Source organism: Schistocerca nitens, chromosome 6, assembly GCF_023898315.1.
Source record: "Schistocerca nitens isolate TAMUIC-IGC-003100 chromosome 6, iqSchNite1.1, whole genome shotgun sequence".
Taxonomy (NCBI): Eukaryota; Metazoa; Arthropoda; class Insecta; order Orthoptera; family Acrididae; genus Schistocerca; species Schistocerca nitens.
Window position 1 is genome coordinate 367,596,528 of NC_064619.1, and position 19,839 is coordinate 367,616,366.

At 38.5% G+C, this 19,839-nt stretch overlaps 1 protein-coding gene across 1 annotated transcript in view; it reads right to left on the reverse strand.

The window, feature by feature from the left end:
- Positions 1 to 19,839, reverse strand: part of LOC126263364 (dynein axonemal heavy chain 10) — a 1,742,213-nt gene that overhangs the window by 1,523,086 nt on the left and 199,288 nt on the right. Inside the window, exon 9 of the mRNA XM_049960456.1 lies at positions 14,360 to 14,550. Within this exon, the coding sequence (XP_049816413.1) occupies positions 14,360 to 14,550 (191 nt within the window). The remainder of the gene's footprint in view (positions 1 to 14,359; positions 14,551 to 19,839) is intronic.

Below are 19,839 nucleotides of genomic sequence, written 5' to 3' on the forward strand. Positions count from 1 at the left end.
AATAAAAGTGGTAATTTTTTTATTGTGCTGATCTTGAATTTGTTACATCTTTTTTACAAATTATAGATTATTTTGTTTATCTAAACTTTATAAATAAACTTACAAATGATTAATTTTATTCCAATTCAACCATCCTGGAACTACAATATAATTATCAATCATTAATGTTGCTTTTCCACATCCATTTGGTCCAATAATTGCACATCAAACTGAATCCGGTAAAAGTTTATCATGATTATTTTTGTTATTTCTTTTCAGGAATTCTTATTTTTGCTTCCCAAACTGTCATTTATTTAATAAATTTGTATAATAGTAAATGGAAGATAGTAGATTATTTCACTTAAGTGATAATTCATTATACTTAGAATAAGACTAACTGTTCCAATAAGAGAAAAAGTTGTAAAAATGTTTCACTAGTTGATTCTAATTCAACTTTTTTTAATTCCAACAAACTTTATTGTGATGGAGAAACAATAGAAACTCCTGCAGGTCAATATAATTTGAAAAATTTAGATAAATTTATTCAATTGAAAAAGTCAAATGTTCATATTAAAGAAGATGAAGTTAGAGAGATAGTTGTTATTGAAAGTGATCAAAATTATATGTGGATATAAAAGAAAATAATATTGCTAGTGTGTTAGGATTTAATAATCAAATTACTGAAGCTAATTGAAAAAAACTGTTGCTAAAGATGTTCCTAAGATTATTCCATTTGAATTAATTAATATAAATTTTAACTTAGCTGATGGAATGTTTGTTACATATATGGATCATTTTCATAGAGAAACTAATATTATTGCTTCATGTAAACCAAATGCTGAATTTGGAAGACCAATAACTTATGAACCACATTATCCTGTAGATAAATGTTATCCTTAATAAATCATTACCAAAACTGAGAGATGAGTTTCACTCATTCCCCGTGAATCAGAAAAAAAATTTTAAAAGCACCAAACAAGGATACAAAGATTGAAATAAATATTGGAGATAGATGGCTTCATCTGAACCATGCACAATTATGCATGAAATTTAGAATTGTTATAGCTAATCCTGATGAATCAGAATCAAATTATCCAAAATATGACAGAAAATCCAATAGTAAAGTAATCAATAATTATGTGCCAAAACTGTGTGGTTTTGCGACCATAAAGAAAGGAAATAATATTTTATCCAGAATTGAACATCCTTTTATTTCATCAACAACTATGTTGTATTTGACTTCTTCTGTTACTCATAAAATAACCTTGGATGGACATATTTTTAATAATGGAAAAATAAAGTATCTATGATCAATGCTTGTTGGTAAAGATTACAAAGAAATTATGCAGAAAAGAGATTTAACACTAATTTTTACTAGGTCTCCTAGTTCAAATGGCTCTGAGCACTATGCGACTTAACTTCTGAGGTTATCAGTCGCCTAGAACTTAGAACTAATTAAACCCTAAGGACATCACACACATCCATGCCCGAGGCAGGTTTCGAACCTGTGACCGTACGGTCGCTCGGTTCCAGACTGTAGCACCCAGAACCGCACGGCCACTCCGGCCGGCAGGTCTCCTAGTTCTGGAGATGCAATTCTTATGTGGCTTTATTATGATGATACTGGAAATGAAATTAAAGATACACTTCCTAAGGATAGAAATGTAGTAATAGAATCAATGGAAATTCGTGTACCAATTGATAAATAAGAACCAAATTATGAGTTAGAACAAGAAGGAAATATTCTAAAAAAATCCAAAAATTCCAATATCTTCTTATGAACTACAAACAGCAGGACTGAGTTACAAGAAAAATTGCAAATTACTATACTCTGTGGAATTTGATATGCCATATTTCATATTTGTTACATTTCAGACAAATCATAAAAATAATCAGTTACTTGACTCTTCATTATTTCACGATGTTAATCTACAGAACATGCACTTGGAAAACGGATGAAACGAAATTTTCCCACAGGAAATGTGGAATATTAATCCTCCAAATAATTTTCTCAAAGCATACAATGCACTGCTTGATTTTAAATGAGTTACATTACTCAAATGAGACACTGACATACCTCCATATAATTTCAAAATGAACCATCCTATCTATGTGATTAACATGTTAACATGACTCGTAGAAAAAATACTGTATCTTCACAGAGAAGAAGGGGGAAAAAAAAGAAAAGAAAAAAAACTTACAATGCATACCACTGATACTTACTGAAAATTTTAAACTATAAATGAACAAAAAATTAGAAAAGTTAAAGAAATCTTTGTAGCTTGTTTGCATTTCATTTTGAAGTATTTTCAGAAAGAAAGATAAAATAAAAACTGAAAAATTTTGGGAAGGAATAGATTTATAATATTCATCATAGTTTATTTTATTTATTTTTTTACATTCACCTTTTATAAAATAATATTAAATTTTAACTTCTTGCAATCGCCTTTTATAAAAAAAAATTATAAATTAATTTTCTTATGTTCACCTTTCGTGAGAAAAAAGTGATTTAGATCTGAAAATTGGGTTATGTAGATTGCTTTAGCAGTTTCTGGGTAAGTTTTGGCTCAAAAGTGATGGAAGTACATTAGTGAGCTACTGAGACAGTGCTGAGCCAGAACCTACTAAAGCAGTATACTTACATGTAGCTCAGCTTCACAATCGCAGTACGCAGTTGCGTCAAACAGTGGGTGAGTGGGCAGATTATTAGCTGTTGTGGTGGTACCTCCTGTTTTTAAATTATTCCATCCTACGAGGAAGAGTTTATCTTGGCAATGGAGGCTCCCAGTCTGGCTGTAGGTTGTTTTCTTAGTCAAGTAGTGTTCACTATCTGAGAAGTATCCAGCAGCATATACTACTGGCAGTTGAGCAGAGCAGAGAAAAATCATTCAACAACAGAGTAAGAGGGGCTTCATGTGATACAGAGGTTTAAAGCAGGTAAGAACCATTCAGCCCTTCAGTGGTTGTTCAGGTTTAAGGAGTCTTCAAGTACGCTAATTAGATGGACATTGAGATTAAGTGAATTTGAGTATGAAGTTGTACTCAGCATCTTTCACACTGTGCGATGTACCCTCTCCTTCCTACCATTAGTCTGTGGGTGCAGTGGACTCATCATTAGCTTCTTACCCTTTAGCGAATTACACAAATTACAGAAAGTGCCGAAAGAAGCACATGACCACTTACTATCAGGAAACAGGGGTTGTAGAACATGAAATAGTTGAGTAGAAGAGTGCTACTGGTAAAAATCTAGGAAAGAGTCAGTATGTGAGTGGTTGGGTACAGTGCACGTAGCAGGTAGATGAGAGCTGTAAGTTAATACCTTTGCAGAAGTTACCAGAAGCAACAGAGCTTCTCAGAATGATTGAGTTGGATGTCCTTTGGCAGTTCAATAGGGCTGCAGCTGAGAATCAATTTGTGTTAACCATTACTGATCATTTTCCTAGATACATGGAAATGACTGCAATCCCTAACCAACAGGCAGCAACAGTGACATGAGCAATGGTCAACAGCTGGGTGCTCAAAATTGGTGTGCCAGAAAATATGATCAGTGATCATGGGACAAACTTCATGTGTTATGATGTAATGTCAGCACAGGAATGCCAGTCAGAAACAACAGGGAAGAGAAGGCCATGAGAAAAAGTCAGCCAATTGCACACTGGCCGACCTCCCTCCAGAGCAACAACATTACAGCAGCAGCCCCTATGTGAAGAGGACATAAGCACTGTGCCTGACTGATGGCAGTCCATTTCGATAGCAGCGTCAATGTTAGCCACTTTGTTAGGAATCTCTATGTAGCACAGACTTGTGTTTGTCTATCCTGAAGATGACTGATTACTGATCTATCAAAGGTAAGTAATTGTATCTTGTCTTATTGTAATGAAACTCATTAATACGAGTTGTCTGATTGTTTGGCTAGTGAACTGAGTATGCAGGATTCCTAGGCACAACAACATTAGGGACGAGGTGACTGAATAATATAGCAACAACCTGTTAACAGCCACCAGCTGCCACAGATTGTCTCTGTTTCTTGTCGTGGGGTTTTATGTTTTGCTGGCACCTTAATTCTACTTTGTCTTTTCTTTACAGGGTTGTGTTTACGTATTTTAAGTGTCTTATAGTGTTTTTGTGTTCAGAGTTTTCAGGTGGGCATTGCAGAAATTTTCTCTGCTTGTGTGCTTATTTTTATTGCTCAGATTATCTGTTTATTGCATTTGCCTATTCCAAAATGAGCAATCCATCTCTCCCACCCCATGCTCAGATGCCTCAACTACAAGTGATAGATGCAATCCAGCTATCACAGGTGTTTCAGATGCAGCAGACTGCAATCCTTCTAAACACAGTACAGCAGTCACTGGCAAACCAAGTGACCAACACAGTGCAACCACATGACCAACATGCAAAAACTGTAGCTCTGAGTGCCACACCACCTTTTCTTCAGTTTAACAAAAAAGAAGAGGAATGGCTCAAGTGGCTGCAACAGTATAAAGCCCACATCATTGCTCACAAAATATCAGGTAGTGTGAAACTACATTACTTTTTGTCAATGGTAGGAAGTGGAGTCTTTCGGCTCATTCAGAAATTGTTCCCTAATTCCACTCCGAGTGAACTTTCCTATGATCAGGTTGTAGATTCTCTAACTAACTATTATGACCAACAAGTGAATGTGGTGGGAGCTAGGTACCAATTCTTTCATTGCAAGAAAAGGTCAGAACAAACTTATCATGAATGAGTAACAGATTTGCAGGGTATGATGAGGAAATGCAGATTCAAATGTGCTTGTGGTACTTAATAATCGGATGTTATGTTGCATGATGCGATCATATACAATGTAACTGATGTTAAATGTAGAGAACAGATTTTGCAACAGTCTCATCCATCATTTCATCACATGGTGCAAATTCTCGATCAGTATGATTGAGGTGCTGTAGTGCCCAATAAATTTGAGCAGCCACCAATTTGTCAGATTGAGTCATCCCTTGCTGACAACTGGCCCAGTTGGTAGCAACAGCACAAGCACCAAGCCAAGTAAACAGTTCACTAAATAGGTGACTACATCAGTGAATAGAATTAAGTCATGCCCTCAGTGCTATTTAAGGCACAAACGCCAAGATTGAACATCCAGCCAAGCACAGTGTTATGCTTGTGGCAGGAAAGGTCACATACAATCCATATGTTTGCAACAGAACAAACATAGGAATTCTGCCCGCTCACAAAAATCTAGTCACAAAGCACATGTAATCTATGCAGTGAATTCAGAGCCTGCTGTAAGCACTAACAAAACTAGCAAGCAAATAGTTTCTTCAGTGCTATGCCAGTCCAACAAACTTTTTGTTCATTTGCATCTTAGTGCAAAGTGTGGGAAATTTCAGTAGGACACAGGTGCCTCTGTTACATTGCTGATTCATAACACATTTGAAATGTTAGGCTCCCCATGCCTGTTTGACCCAAGCACATACCTGACGACTTATAATGGACAAGACATTCCCGTTCTTGGAGAATATACTTTGCCTGCTACGTAACGCTCCCATATGCAAACTGTAAGTTTCACTGTCCTTCAACCAGGAGATTCAGAGAACTTATTTGGCCTTGATCTGTTTGGCTTTCAAATTCAGGACTATATGTTGTCAGTGGCTGCATTCAGTGCCAACAACAGTGTGGCTAGCTTGCTGAAAGAAGTCCCTTCAGGGCGTTTTCCGGGCGACGTTTCCACCAGAGTGAAGGCCGGATGGTGGGGTATGACCAGAAGTCTGACGTCCCCTCCGCCACAGCTTCCGCCGGTCCATCAGAGTGTCCACGCTCCTGCCCCTGCACCCCCTTTCCCATTGTCATGCTCCATATATAACGATGGTCTGTTGGTTCGTCACTTTGGGGAGAGGGGGGGACTGGAAATACTGGCACACCATTTGGAAATGACAGGGAAGAGAAGGCTATGAGAAGAAGTGGGCCCTACGTGAAAAGGACATAAGCACTGCGCCCAAATGGTGGCAGCCCACCTCGACAGCAGTGTCAACATTAGCCACTTTTTTAGGAATCTCTATGTAGCACAGACTTGTGTTTGTCTACTCTGAAGAAGACTGGTTATTTTGTATGTCGCCCTTTGCTTGCAACACATCTATCAAAGTTAAGTAATTGTATCTTGTCTCATTGTAATAAAACTCATTAATACGAGTTGTTTCATTGTTTGTCTAGCGAACCGAGTATCAGGATTCCTAGACACAACATTATGTCCTATTTGTTAAAGCAGCTGTATAATTTACTAAAGGTTAAGTTAATTATGTGGCCAATGCACACTCAGGGAAGAAACACCAGAACCATGGGATGCCACGAGCGATTGGGGAATCATATGCATAAAATCGATCAGTGGGTTATATTACTGAACCTGTATGTTCCAAAGGGTAAGACCAAAAATTTGGAACTTCTTACCAATGGCGATACCAGGCCATTCAAACAATATTGCTGGTAAATGTCATGCTTCAGTTACCTACCGATACTACTATTGTTCACATCGGGCATTTGAAGCCATTTTGATGTGCTCCATATGTGGTGACACATCTGCCATCATCCAGTGGGGATACAAGTACAGCTAGTAGAAAGAAGAAAAAGCATAGAAACTTTGCACAACCTGTACAGGAGGTTTTGTATGGGTTGAAGCCAAGGATTAACATTGTCAAAATGGAAGTAATCCTAGACTAAAACTCCCAACAAATCTGATTAGGCTCAGGCAGCAAGTACATGATCTAAACCAGCTTTATAAAGCTACTGCTATGCAGGTTGTCAAGGAAAAATACAATAGGGCCAAGCAAACTTTTAAAACTTAAATTGTCAATCCAAGGAAGCAGATTAACAGCAAAACAATAGAACAGTCTGACAACATAAGCAAAGCATCTTGGAAGCTGATTGACAAATACCAAAAAGGTCCAAACAAGATGAACATGGAACCACTCAGCATAAGACATAATGGTAACGTTATAAAAAACCCAGATACTATATGTAATATTTTTAATAACTACTACATTTCTGGTGAACAATCAATGCATATTACAGATTCACAGATAGAGATCCGATGCCATCTCACCCATTGCACCGAATTTGAATTTGTGGAAGTGAATGAGCAGGAGGTTCGCAGGACAATATACATGCTAAAGAAAAAATTTTCATCTGGATGGGATGGCGTATCCAGTGCTATTACTAAAGCATGCTTAAAAGAAATTTCTAAACCTCTTACTCACCTGATTAATTTTAGCATTAGTGAAAATGTGTATCCAACGGTTCTAAAAATGAGTGTAGTGAAACCAGTGTATAAAAAGGGAAGTAAGGAAGAAGTCTCTAACTATAGACCAATATCATTAATTCCCACTTTTAGTAAGATATTCGAAAGCATTATCCTTTCTCAGCTAAGTGCCTTTTTCACAAAACGTAAACTGCTTGTAGATTCGCAGCATGGCTTCAGAAAAGAGCTAAGTACAACCACAGCAGTTACACAGTTCATCCATGAAGTTTACTGCCTGTTGGACAAGAAGATGCAGACTGCAGGTATATTTTTGGACCTGACAAGAGCATTTGATACAGTAAACCATAGGGTACTTCTTAAAAAGCTAAAATCTTATAGTATTGGGGATCAAGCCATGAATCTTCTAACCACGTATCTGTTGAATCATAAGCAAAGCACTAAATTTTCATACAAACTAGATAATAAAATCATGAACTCCCAGTCCACCAGTGAACCTGTATTACAAGGTATACCACAGGGCTCAATCCTTGGACCCTTTCTCTTCCTTAACGACATTGCACAACCCATTAACTCCCATATTGTAAGCTATGCAGATGACACGTCAATCTTGTTCTATGGGAGCGAATCTAAAAAGATAGAATCTCTTGCTACTAGTGGTGTAACAGAAGTAACAAAATACTTCAATGATCAGGGACTCAAGGTGAATGTCACCAAATCTCAACTACTGACATTTAAAACAGGCAGTTCTCATCATAACAATATGAATAGTGTGTGTAATATCCCTGCAACACAAAATGGTAACTGTAAATTCCTGGGTGTATATGTTGATGAAAATTTGCGGTGGACATACCACATTAATTTTGTATGGGGAAAAGTCAGTAGTGCCATATATCTCCTCAGACAGCTCGCAAAGATAGTTCCTAGCCAAGCACTGAAATTAGTATATTATGGAACACTTTACCCCTTTCTCAATTACGGAATTGAACTATGGGGCTGTGCAGCTGATGTACATTTAAAAAGAATACTACTACAGAAAAGAGCAATAAGACTTATACATGGGATGGGACATAGAGATTCATGTTGTGAAGTGTTTGTACAGCACGGATATCTGACAATATATTCTCTGTACATCTTCAAAATAGTTGTATTTTTTATAAGTCAACCAACAGAAGCTATCAAGGGCAGTGATGTACACAATCACAACACTAGAACAAACTGTAACTATTTCCATAACAGAACAATGTTAAAAATGACTGATAGAAGTCCATATATCAGTGGTTTGATTTGGTATAACAAGCTACCAAACTCTCTAAGAACATACACGGGAAATGTTTTTAAAACAAAATTAAAATCTTTTCTAATAGAAAAATGTTTATATTCTTTCAATGAATTTTAAGATAGTGATTGTAACATGAGGCATTAGCATATCAGTGTACTGTGATAAATGTAAAAAATAGACATAAGAAGCAACAGCTACAGAATATAGTGTATTTTATAAGTATAAATATAACCATAGTATTAAGTCTGACGTTTGCAAAAGCCGTCATTACGATGGCTCAACGCAAAGAAAATGTAAATAAAAAAAATAAAAATAAAAAAAAACTAAGAGGGAATAGTATACATTTGGATTAGTGGGTAAGTGTTCTTTTGAAACATAAGTGATTTTTATACCAGAGGAAAATGAAAATAGTGTGAAGAAGTTTTTTTCTTTTATGTTCACTGGTGCATAAGTTAGGTATTTTAGGGTTGAGTTTTCTTTTGTATGTCTATGTAGTGTGCAGACGTTTTGGTAAGGGAAGGGACATAGTGGGAGTTCCCTGGTTGCCACAGGTTCAAGTGAAAGATGAGGGGAGTCCTTATCTTAGCAGCGTTGCACCTCATCACCAGGAGTGAAGTGGGGGAACTGCAGGTACTACCATTGGAAATCAGAGCCCTTTTTCCAAGACAAGAGGATTTAGTACTCACAGGCCATCATTGGGCATTGAAGCAGACACCGAATGCTTGGGAAATGTGTAATGAGGTAAGTCATTTGGAAAATGTTTTTATGGTGTTACGGAGGGAGATGGAGGGAATGATGCACTAAAGGAAATGAGAAGTGAGTAGGAATAAGTTGCACCAATCGCATGAGCAACTGCAAGGAAAAATGTAGTAGATAGTGGAATCAATGTCACGCACAGTGCAGCGCCATAGGCATGTTTTGTTACACAGTTTTCAGGACTGCAGATGTCAGTGACATCTGGGAGCTGAATGATACAATGGAGAGAGTGAATGATATAGCAAGGATGAGTAAAGCCACTGTGGAATGGCACATTACACAGTTAATGAGTTAGGTACAAGGTGTATTGAACAACACAAGGATATTGGGAAGGCTAGCCTTGGAGATAACTTGCTAAACACAGCAATAAGTACAGTGAACTGGGACCTGGTAGCAAGACTGTTGCAATCTTCACCCGATGGCTTGTGGGGCACTGAGGTAGCAGTAGAGGAATTGTAAGAAGCAGTCTTACACGCAGCTCATGGGCAACTAAGCCCAGCTCTGTTAATGCCGGATTAGTTTTTGGTAGGCTTACAGAAATTGCAGAAGTAGTTGCTGCTGGAATTAGAACTGGTAGATGAACCAGAGAAGTTGAATCTATCACTGTATTACAATAGGACAGCAGTCGGGATTGGAACAGGTCTAGCTTGACTGTATATACTGGTACAGTTTCTGATCAGCCCCAGCTGAGTCAGACTGAAATGTTACACCATACATTTACACCCACTGAAGAGGTGATCTTTGAGGAAATTCGTCCAAGTAAAAACACAGGTGGACTACTTATCACACTGCCATCACTAACTGAACTCGAACACTGTTAGAGAGAGAGGGAGGGTTACTATCTCCCCAACAGAGGTCATACATACAGCAAGTCCGAGGTACAGCTGTAGTTAGGTAAAGCAGGTCAGGATTATAGACATGATTTACTGGAGCTGTGACAATATTTTCAGCAAGCGGGTTCCCACTGGTTCTTTTCTGAAAACAGTACTGACCTTCTAGTAGCAAACTGTTATGAGCAAGGTAAGCTTGGGATAGCTGAACAATTGGATGTGCATGGGAGCAGACTTATTGTTAATGAAACAGACTGTGATACATCTGGATGGACATTTCACCTGTCAGCTTCTGTTATGGGGAAAACCAAGTTGAACATTACTCAGCCACAATTGTTGTGGCCACAGAATCCACTAGCAATCCTGAACTATGTGAATGAAACATTGAATACTAACCTAATCCTGTCACTGAACAGAGTCATAAATATGCAAGAGAGGCACAGTTTAGTGGAGCAAATGCTTTCATATGTTTAGCAACAATGGGAGGCCCAAAAGTACATGATGAACATCATAAGTGTCACAACCATAGCCACTGTGTTAATGTCAACTCTGTTCTGCACAGCCTTCAGTTACATCAGGGCAGAGGGCCATTCAGCATTCTTATCCACCATTACATCAGATACCACTGGACTGGTTAAATGCCCGTGCGTGAGAAGGTGCAGCGAGTGCAAAACCTAGATATAGTAACAAGAGAGACTTGTTCGAAGATGTAATTAACTGTCATTCAAAAGACAAAAAACACTGGGTAGTGTTGAAATGAATATTACTGCTTGCCGTACAAGGCACCATAGGAGTGTGATAAGGGAATATCTATGTAAATAGTTGCAAAGTTGCTTAGTTCAAGGGGTAACACAGGTGAGAAAGGAGATTTTATGTAGTACCGTAAAGACCAATGGAACCAGTGAGCTGATAATTGTAATGGGAATGTGCCCCACTTTCAGAGTTTTGTTGTTTGATGTAATAGGAAAAACTGTGCATAACCTATGTCAAAACCGTGTGGGGAAGTCTTCTGTTGCAGATTAGTCACAGGTTTAGCCTGATGGTCCAGGTCTTCCCACAGAGGGAAATTACGTAAAGCCATCACAAAATTTTGGGGATTACTAAATTAAAGTAGCATCATGGCAGCCAAAGCAAAGAAGGGCACACAGAAAGCTGGAAGGAGTATATAGAGGGCCAGTCAAAACAATGCCCTGGGAGAACACAGCATTCCATTAGAACTACTGATAGCATAGGGAGAGCCAGCCATGACATAACTCTTCCATTTGGTGAGAAAGATGTATGAGACAGGCAAAATACCCTCAGGCTTTAAGAACACTATAATAATTCCAATTTCAAAGAAAGCGGGTGCTGACAGGTGTGAAAGTTACTGAACTATCAGTTTAATAAGTCACAGCTGCAAAATACTAACACAAATTCTGTACAGACAAATGGAAAAACTGGCAGAAGTCGATCTTGGGGAAGATCAGTTTGGATTCCATAGTAATGTTGGAACACATGAGGCAATACTTTAATAAGTCATAGTTGCAAAATATTAACAGGAATTCTTTACAGAAGAATGGAAAAACTGGTAGAAGCCAAACTCAGGGAAGGTCAGTTCAGATTCTGGAGAAATGTATTAGCATGCAAGGCAATACTGACCCTACAACTTCTCATAGAAGTTTACGCAATTGTTGACTTAGAGAACATTTTTGACAATGTTGACAGGAATACTCTCTTTCAAATTCTAAAGGGGGTGGGGGTACAATGCATGGAGCAGTAGGCTTTTTACAGTTTGTACAGAAACCAGATGGCAGTTATACGAGTCGAAGGGCATGAAGGGAAAGAAGTGATTGAGAAGGGAGTGAGACAGTGCTGTAGCCTATCCCCGACTTTATTCAATCTGTACATTGAGCAAGAAGTAAAGGAAACTAAAGGAAAATTTGGAGTAGGAATTAAAGTCCATGGAGAAGAAACAAAAACTTTTAGGTTTGACAATGACATTGTAATTCTGTCAGAGACAGCAAAGGACTTGTATGAGCAGTTGAATGGAATGGATAGTGTCTTGAAAGGAGGGTATAAGATGAATATCTACAAAAGCAAAATGAGGATAATGGTCTATAGTCTAACTAAATCAGGTGATGCTGAAGGAATTAGATTAGGAACTAAGACACTTAAAGTAGTAGATGAGTTTTGCTATTTGGGCAGAAGAATAACTGATGATGGCCGAAGTAGAGATAATATAAAATGTAAACTGGCAATGGCAAGAAAAGTGTTTCTGAAGAAAAGAAATTTGTTAACATCAAATATAGCTATAAGCGTCCAGAATAAAATTAGGGAAAAAATAAATTTGTGGCACAACCCGACTAGAAGCAGGGATCAGATGATAAGACACATTCTGAGACATCAAGAGATCTCCAATTTAGTACTGGAAGGAAGTGTGGGAGGTAAAAATTGTATAGGGAGACCAAGAGATGACACGGCTTGCACAGGATAGAGTAGCATGGAAAACTGCATCAAAGCAGCCTTTGGAATGAAGACCATGACAACATTAGCTGTGGTTTTCATTCATTCCCTGACTATTGATTAAACTGTTGTATTATTATTTAAAGAATTTCTTATGGGCAAAATGCAACTGCACACTATCAGCCTCTACATTAATAGTCAATCCAATAAATCGTTGTTTGCACAATCACTGGTAGTTGTACCCGAGACTGTTATTGGTTAGCCTTGTTAGGGAGTAATAAGTTGTTGCAGGTCATGTAGCAAAGCCATATAAATTCAGTCTCAAACACTGGAGTTGAACTTGGAATTGTGGCAACCTTTGGATAACTGCACTGGCTAGGCGACTGCCCAGTTAAGTCATGTTCATAAGGTGGTACCTGTACACAATTACATGGTAAATTTAATGACACTCATGTGTAAGTTGTCCTAAATGTGTTATCGCATTCTTAGGACAAAAACACATATGATACACAAATTTAAGTTTTAGAAGAAATTTATTTGTAACTATGTATTAAAGGCCAAGGGTTGGTCAAAAATATGGAAACCTTGTGAGAAATGCTTGGTTAAACATAAATGCAGATGCTAGACAAACTTGCAGGTTGTGTGATTGTATTTCACCGTGAATGCCACCTGTGCAGTGTCCTCAGAACTCTGCATGTGTGAGTTATGATCAGAGCAGTGTTCTGTATAGTTGTTGGTGCTTGTAAGGTGGGTACTTACTTAACCAAGGTAGCTGAACTGATTGGTGTTTCAAGAGGCACTGGATTGAAGATTTATACTACATGTGGGAAATTGGAGAAACATCATCCACTAAATCAAAGTGTGGACAAAAGTGTGTGCTACGTGACTGTGACTGATGGTCATTGAAAAGCAGTGAGATAAAAAATAGGAGGGTGACAGCTGCAAAAGCCACTGTAGAATCAAATGTCACACTCACAGACCATGTTAACACTGAAGCGACACAAAGGGTACTCCATGAGAAGGGAATTGCAGGATGGGGTGGAATTCCAAAATCCTTCATCAGTGATGCAAATGGCCAAGACAGGAAAATGTGCTGAAGTGTTAAAACTTATACTATGGGTCAATGGAAGAAAGTCATTTGATCAGATGAGTCTTGTTTCTCACTATTTCCAACTTCTGGCTGAGTTTATGTTTGGCATACGCTGCCTCAAGCCATCAATGCACGCTCCTTGCTGCCAAGAATGATATATGGTGGGGGGATTTGGTGATGTTTTGGGCAGCCATGTTGTGGTATTTCATGAGCCCCATAGTTACACTGCAAGGTCTCATTACTGCCAACATTTGTGTGACAACAGTTTTTGCTGATCAGGTCCATCCATGGTAGAATGTTTGTTGCCCAGTGGTGATGCTGTGTTCCAAGATGACAGGTCCCTTGTTCATGTAGCTTGCATCATCCAGGAATGGTTTTGCGAGCAGAAGGATGAATTATTAAATCTCCCTGGCCACCATAGTCACCAGACCTAACTATTAGTGACCCTTTGTGGTCTATTTTGGAGAGAAGGGCGCAAGATCGTTATCCATTTCCAGTGTTGTGATCTGAACTTGCTACTATTCTGCAGGCAGAATGGTATAAGATTTCCTTGAAAAACACACAGGACCTGTATTTATCCATTCCGAGGTGACTGGAAGCTGTTTTGAATGTCGAAGGTTTTTCTAAACCATGTTAGGCACAATAATGTGTTACGTCTTTTGTGTTTCCATATTTTTGACCACTCCCTACATTTAAATAGCAACTTCAAAAACATTATGTAGAAAGTACTTATACATATTCTAGAAACTTACTTGAATAGTGTGTGAACATCAAGTACTGAACTAACTTTTTTCCGGAGTACCCAGGCAATTCTCTCAAAGAGGGGAACCATTTGCTCATCAGTGCAGTAAAAATGTGAGAGAACCCACACTGTATGTAGCCCCTCCATGAGGCCTGGAAGTGTGTCACGCACTGGGCCAAATGTCTCGCAATGATTTATCATCTGTCAACATAAAATCCTATTGATGAAAGCAATCTAAAAACAGTCATAATGCAAAAATGAGTATGACATAATAAGCAGAATTTGAATACTATTATGATTAGAGAAATAAAATAAACAAAATATATGGTGTTTCAAACAACACTGGTGCCAGCATAATCTGATAAAATGTATTTATATACTTAAATAATATGTATATAACGTCAAATTTAAATACAGTAGTGTAAAAGCTTATATATACATAGAGAGAGATGTCAAGCTGTGTTGTCATGAAGTATTATTTTTATGGGGAAAGATAACTGACACATAGACAAAAATGTTGAAGATAATGACCATAGTTTTGGGGCAATGAACTGTTGACTCATCCACAACCTTCCATTGAGTAATTAGAGATGAATGGGATTAAAACTGATTAAAAATACAAAAATCTCTAAAAAAGAAAAGCACACAAGTACAACAAACCCAATTTAAAATACAGTATGGAGATACCAGAAGTCATGAAAAATAATAGCAGGAAACACAAATAAAAACAACACAGATAACTGTAGATAAAAGCCATTGTAAGAGAAAAGATACGTTTAATGCACACAAGATTATTGTAACTACATCATCACTCACTAATGATCAGTTACCAAGCCATTCTATACCTAGCACAATTCTCCCTTTCAATGTTTTTAAACAGAGACAAGAGAAATCACAAAAACTTAAAAACCTGGGACACAGTAGCTCACTGCCATTTAAAAAAGTGAGTGGGCCTATGGAAGGCATAAACTTGCACCCAGATCAGAAATAAAACATACTCATTAAAATATTGTACACTGACAACCATGGAGTATAGATGGATTTAAAACTGTTAGGTTATCAGCACATTTCCACAAGATTGTGGTGCTGGTGAATGAGTAGCACTCTTGTTAAAATGATTAAATTGAAAGGTAAAGGCCATATAATGACCGTCAGAGTAATAGAAGTCACAGACAATATCCAGTAGATCTAGTCATGCCATTGTCACATGACACACACACACACACACACACACACACACACACACACACACACACACAACCACAATGCCAAAGAGAAAAATTATTGTATCCTACTCACCCTTTACAATTCACTCAAGATTTATTGCTGCAACATTCTATATGGAGTACATGAAATGATCACATTTCTAGAAGTTCTGAGGTACCAGGTATTGAGCCATGCTGAAATACCCATAGTAGTACACGGTTTAGCCTACATAGTTGCCATTTCAGGCACTGATTCTGGCACCCAGTCAATCAAACAGATGGTGAATACTGTACTTGGATACGTTATGCCATACCTGCTCGACCAGTCACATGGTTCTGTAAAATCTGTTGGTTCATGAGTCGCATGAGTCACTTCTTGTCCTGTCATAACCCACTCATGCATGACTGGAGACAAGTCTAGAGATTGTGCTGGCGAGGGAAGTTTGTGCATGTCTTCCAGAGCACACTGAGTTTCATGGCCGGTGTGCAGGTGAGCATTGTCTTATTGGTACGACACATCATGTTTCTGTTGCCTGAATGGCAAAAGAATGGATTTACAACATTCTGCATCTAGAAAGTGTTGGCTAGCATCCCTTCCAGAAACACCAAAGATAAACAAGTATTGTAGCTTATTGTTTAACTGTAAGGTCTGGGGTGGGGCCAGTGTGTCTTGGACAAATGGACTCTACAAGACAGTGCTCACAGGGTCTATGTCATATGCACAAATAACCATCACTTGTGTGCAGGCAGAATCTACTTACATCACTGAAGACCACACCGTGCCATTCCATCTTCCAAGTGACGCTCTGAAAACACCAATCGAGCAGTGCACATTGATGCTGTGGTGTGAGTGGAAGACAGGCTAGATGTGTGTGTGCCCTTAGTCCCACTGCTAATAATTGTTTCGCAACAGTTTGTATTGACATGTCTGGGCTCACAAGCCCTTTTATCTATGCTGTGGACAACTGTGCATTCAACTAACTACCTCAATGGGAGCAAAACATCCTGAGAAAAGAGGTATAAAGCAATGAGGCAGGTACAACTGGTAGAATAAAATATCAAAGCTGTTGGGCGAGTAGCAAACATATGTGTACACCACTAGCCCTAAAACAAATGTAAATCAAATGTGTCCTCTCCTGAAAATCTTTCAGAATAGGGCATACATCCACTTGAAATTTTTAGTTTCAAATGAGCATTCCTGCCGTATCCCTGACTATTGACCTTACCTCATGGGATGCCTGTAAGGAAACAGTTCTGGATTTGTTACATGCTGTACTATACACTGACAGAACAGATGAACATACTGTGAAAAATCTGTACATGTTTCATCTGAGGGTTGTCACATTACTCTGAGTTGTTTGTTGTATGTTTTGCTTACTGAATATTACAGATGTCTTCAGTGTTGTGAAGGTATTTTTACAAAAAGAAGGCTGACTGCAGTAACAAACAGAGTAAATCACAATGACATTATTACTCTGTAATGAGCATGCAGAGACTGTGGGTCCCTTACAGCAAAATACTCAGAAGGTATCGTTGAACAACTCTCAAAGTTTGTTGGTGGAGTTACGGTTCACACTGTATATTGCAATTTATAGAGAAAAGGAAGAATATGTAAATTAAGGAAGCATTACCTTACAGCTGGCTCTACTAAACTACACTATACTGCACTACATTTAGAGACCTCTTGTTCACTCTTGCTTCAAAATGTCACAGGCACAGCTCTTATACTAGACACAGGGATTGCACTTAAGTTTTGTCTGCCTATTTATGCACCTTCTCTTCTGAACCAGGATTGCAATAGTGTCTGCATTGTTGTCACTTTCTGATTCTTTCTATTAAACTAAGGTATGTTCATCAATTTATTGGGGATGCCTTTGTGCATAGCAGGATGATCAACAAATTATTCACAAACAATTAAATGAAATGAAATGAAATTTCGAGTAGCAGCTGTTTCATCTAATTTTGTTTGGTACATAGGGTCTCAAACTGTTGTCTGAGTCTTTATAGCCTCTGATGATGTCTCCAGTGTTAGGAGACAAAATGTGCACTGGACCGCAGTCTGATGGCCACGTAAAAAAAAAACAGTGAGGATACTGATGTGTCTGGCTGCAGTCGCTCAGTACAGTGTGCTTGTTGTATCTGCCATGATTAGCAGAGATCATATCACGGAGGGACAGTGAGTGACCAGTCACAAAATGCAGCATCTCCTCATCCTTATCTCGTGGCAATGTGGAAACCTCACTGCTCTGTACCCTCCTTCATGTAATTAGGCCCATTAAGGGCTGCATAACACTCAGTTCTGTGTGCACTTCACTCTAATTTGTCCCTGTGAAGGAACTCAGCAAACCTTGGGTGATCATTCCCTCAGCCTGCATGAAGATTTATCAGTAAGCAGCTAAGGCCAACTGCCTGCTGCTCTTCTTAGTCTGTTACATCAGCAGACAGTGGTGGGAGGCGACTGGCTCCCTCTGGAGGGGAAATGGGCTGAGACTGGACAGAGTGCGATGAATGACAGTCCTGTATCTCTGCCCTGGCAGCATCATGCATGGCTATGCAAAAATCCATCCAACATATCATAACTAATATTTCGTCCCATTTGTTAGCACCTACAGAAATTCTAGGGGCTTGGGTTGACCCCTATCAGTTGGGCGGCAGCAGTGGTTAGAGTCTCCTGAATTCTGTGACAGTGTAATGATGTGCCAAACTCTATCAGCTCAGCTGAGCATGCCAGAGGTAAAAGTCTCCAAGCCTTCTCACCAGTGGCTGAAAGGTCAGCGGACCACAGCAGCCATATACAGCAAGCCAGACAGGTAGCAGTTCTGAAAGCAGAAGTCATTTTGGCAAATGATTGTTACACATCACATATTTGGCCTTTTAGCTGGTGTACTGCAATGTAACTTACGTTAAGATTCTGAAGCCCGAGTATTTATTACTGTGCATCTGAGGTAATGACATTATTTTTGGCCAACAATGACTGAATGTGACCTACTTTTCCGGGTCCATCAGCAGTCATCACTACTCCTCTATTTCACAAAGAAGGCTTTCAGGGCTTCAGCTTGTTGCCTTTCCACCGTATCAGCAAGCTGATACATCTAGTGCGAGAACTGAACAAATCCAATGTCTCCCACTCTTTAGAAAATGGTTGTGGAGGCTGCACTACTCTTTGACACTCTGACACTTCTGTTTTCCCTAATAACAACTGCACATCATGAGTTTGTATGTTAGACTGTATCAGTCTGGCTGGACAAATCATGGTGCATTCTCTTATACATTCCTGTAAATTTGCTAATGACATGAGAAAGTAAAGTTCACTTTGTTACGAGATTTATAGTGCTTTTTGCATTTGTATTTGAATCCACTTGTTGAGCATTCCACATTTTATCTGATAAGGATGAATTGTAAATGGTATTGTGCATTCATGCCCACTATTGGAAACTGAATGAATACATGCAGTTTTGCTTTATCTGAGCTAACAGCTACACAGTAATAGACTTACTACACTAATAGACTTACTACATGCTGCAGTTCTACTGTATTATTTAGGTTTTGTATATCTCCACTGTCTGTTGTGCAGAATATGATTTTCAATAACTTCCCTCCCGCAACCAACCATCTTCTTTTCTGTGGCACTGTTTCCATCAACTGGTTCTGTGATGTTCTCAATTTGTCATACAAGATTCTTAGCTTGTGGTACTCATTTCTTATTTCCTCCAAAACATTCTCCTTTGGCACTTTCTCATGTAATTGCATGAATGCCCCTTTTCTTCCCATACACATTGATGACTAGTTAATAGCACATCTTGTTGTCTGAAGAACAATGTCCCAGAATTGAGTGGCTGGTTCCAAACTGTATTCGGTACACCTCCCTTGACAAATTGAAGAATTATGAGGACTATGATAACCTTCCTACATGGTGGTATGTCACCTAACAGAAAGGAATGTTTCATCAATTCCTACCCTCTTCCGAAAATTTGTGTACATGTAAAGAAAAAGAAAATAAACTCTACCCCACTCAACACAAACTTCTGAATTCTATTGTTCATGATACGTCAATAAATACACACCAACACTAAAAAGATAACGAATGTAGAACAATCACTAAGACAATAACAAGAATCTCATCATAACTACTTACTTTGTGATCTTAGCGTATATATCGTGGTTGTCATTAAAAACATATTTCCTAGTATTGTTGGACAATTTTGTGAAGACTGGTGTAACTGATGGAACTTGTGGTAAAGTATCAACAGCTCTTTTCAATTATTTAACCCTGCTTATGGTACAT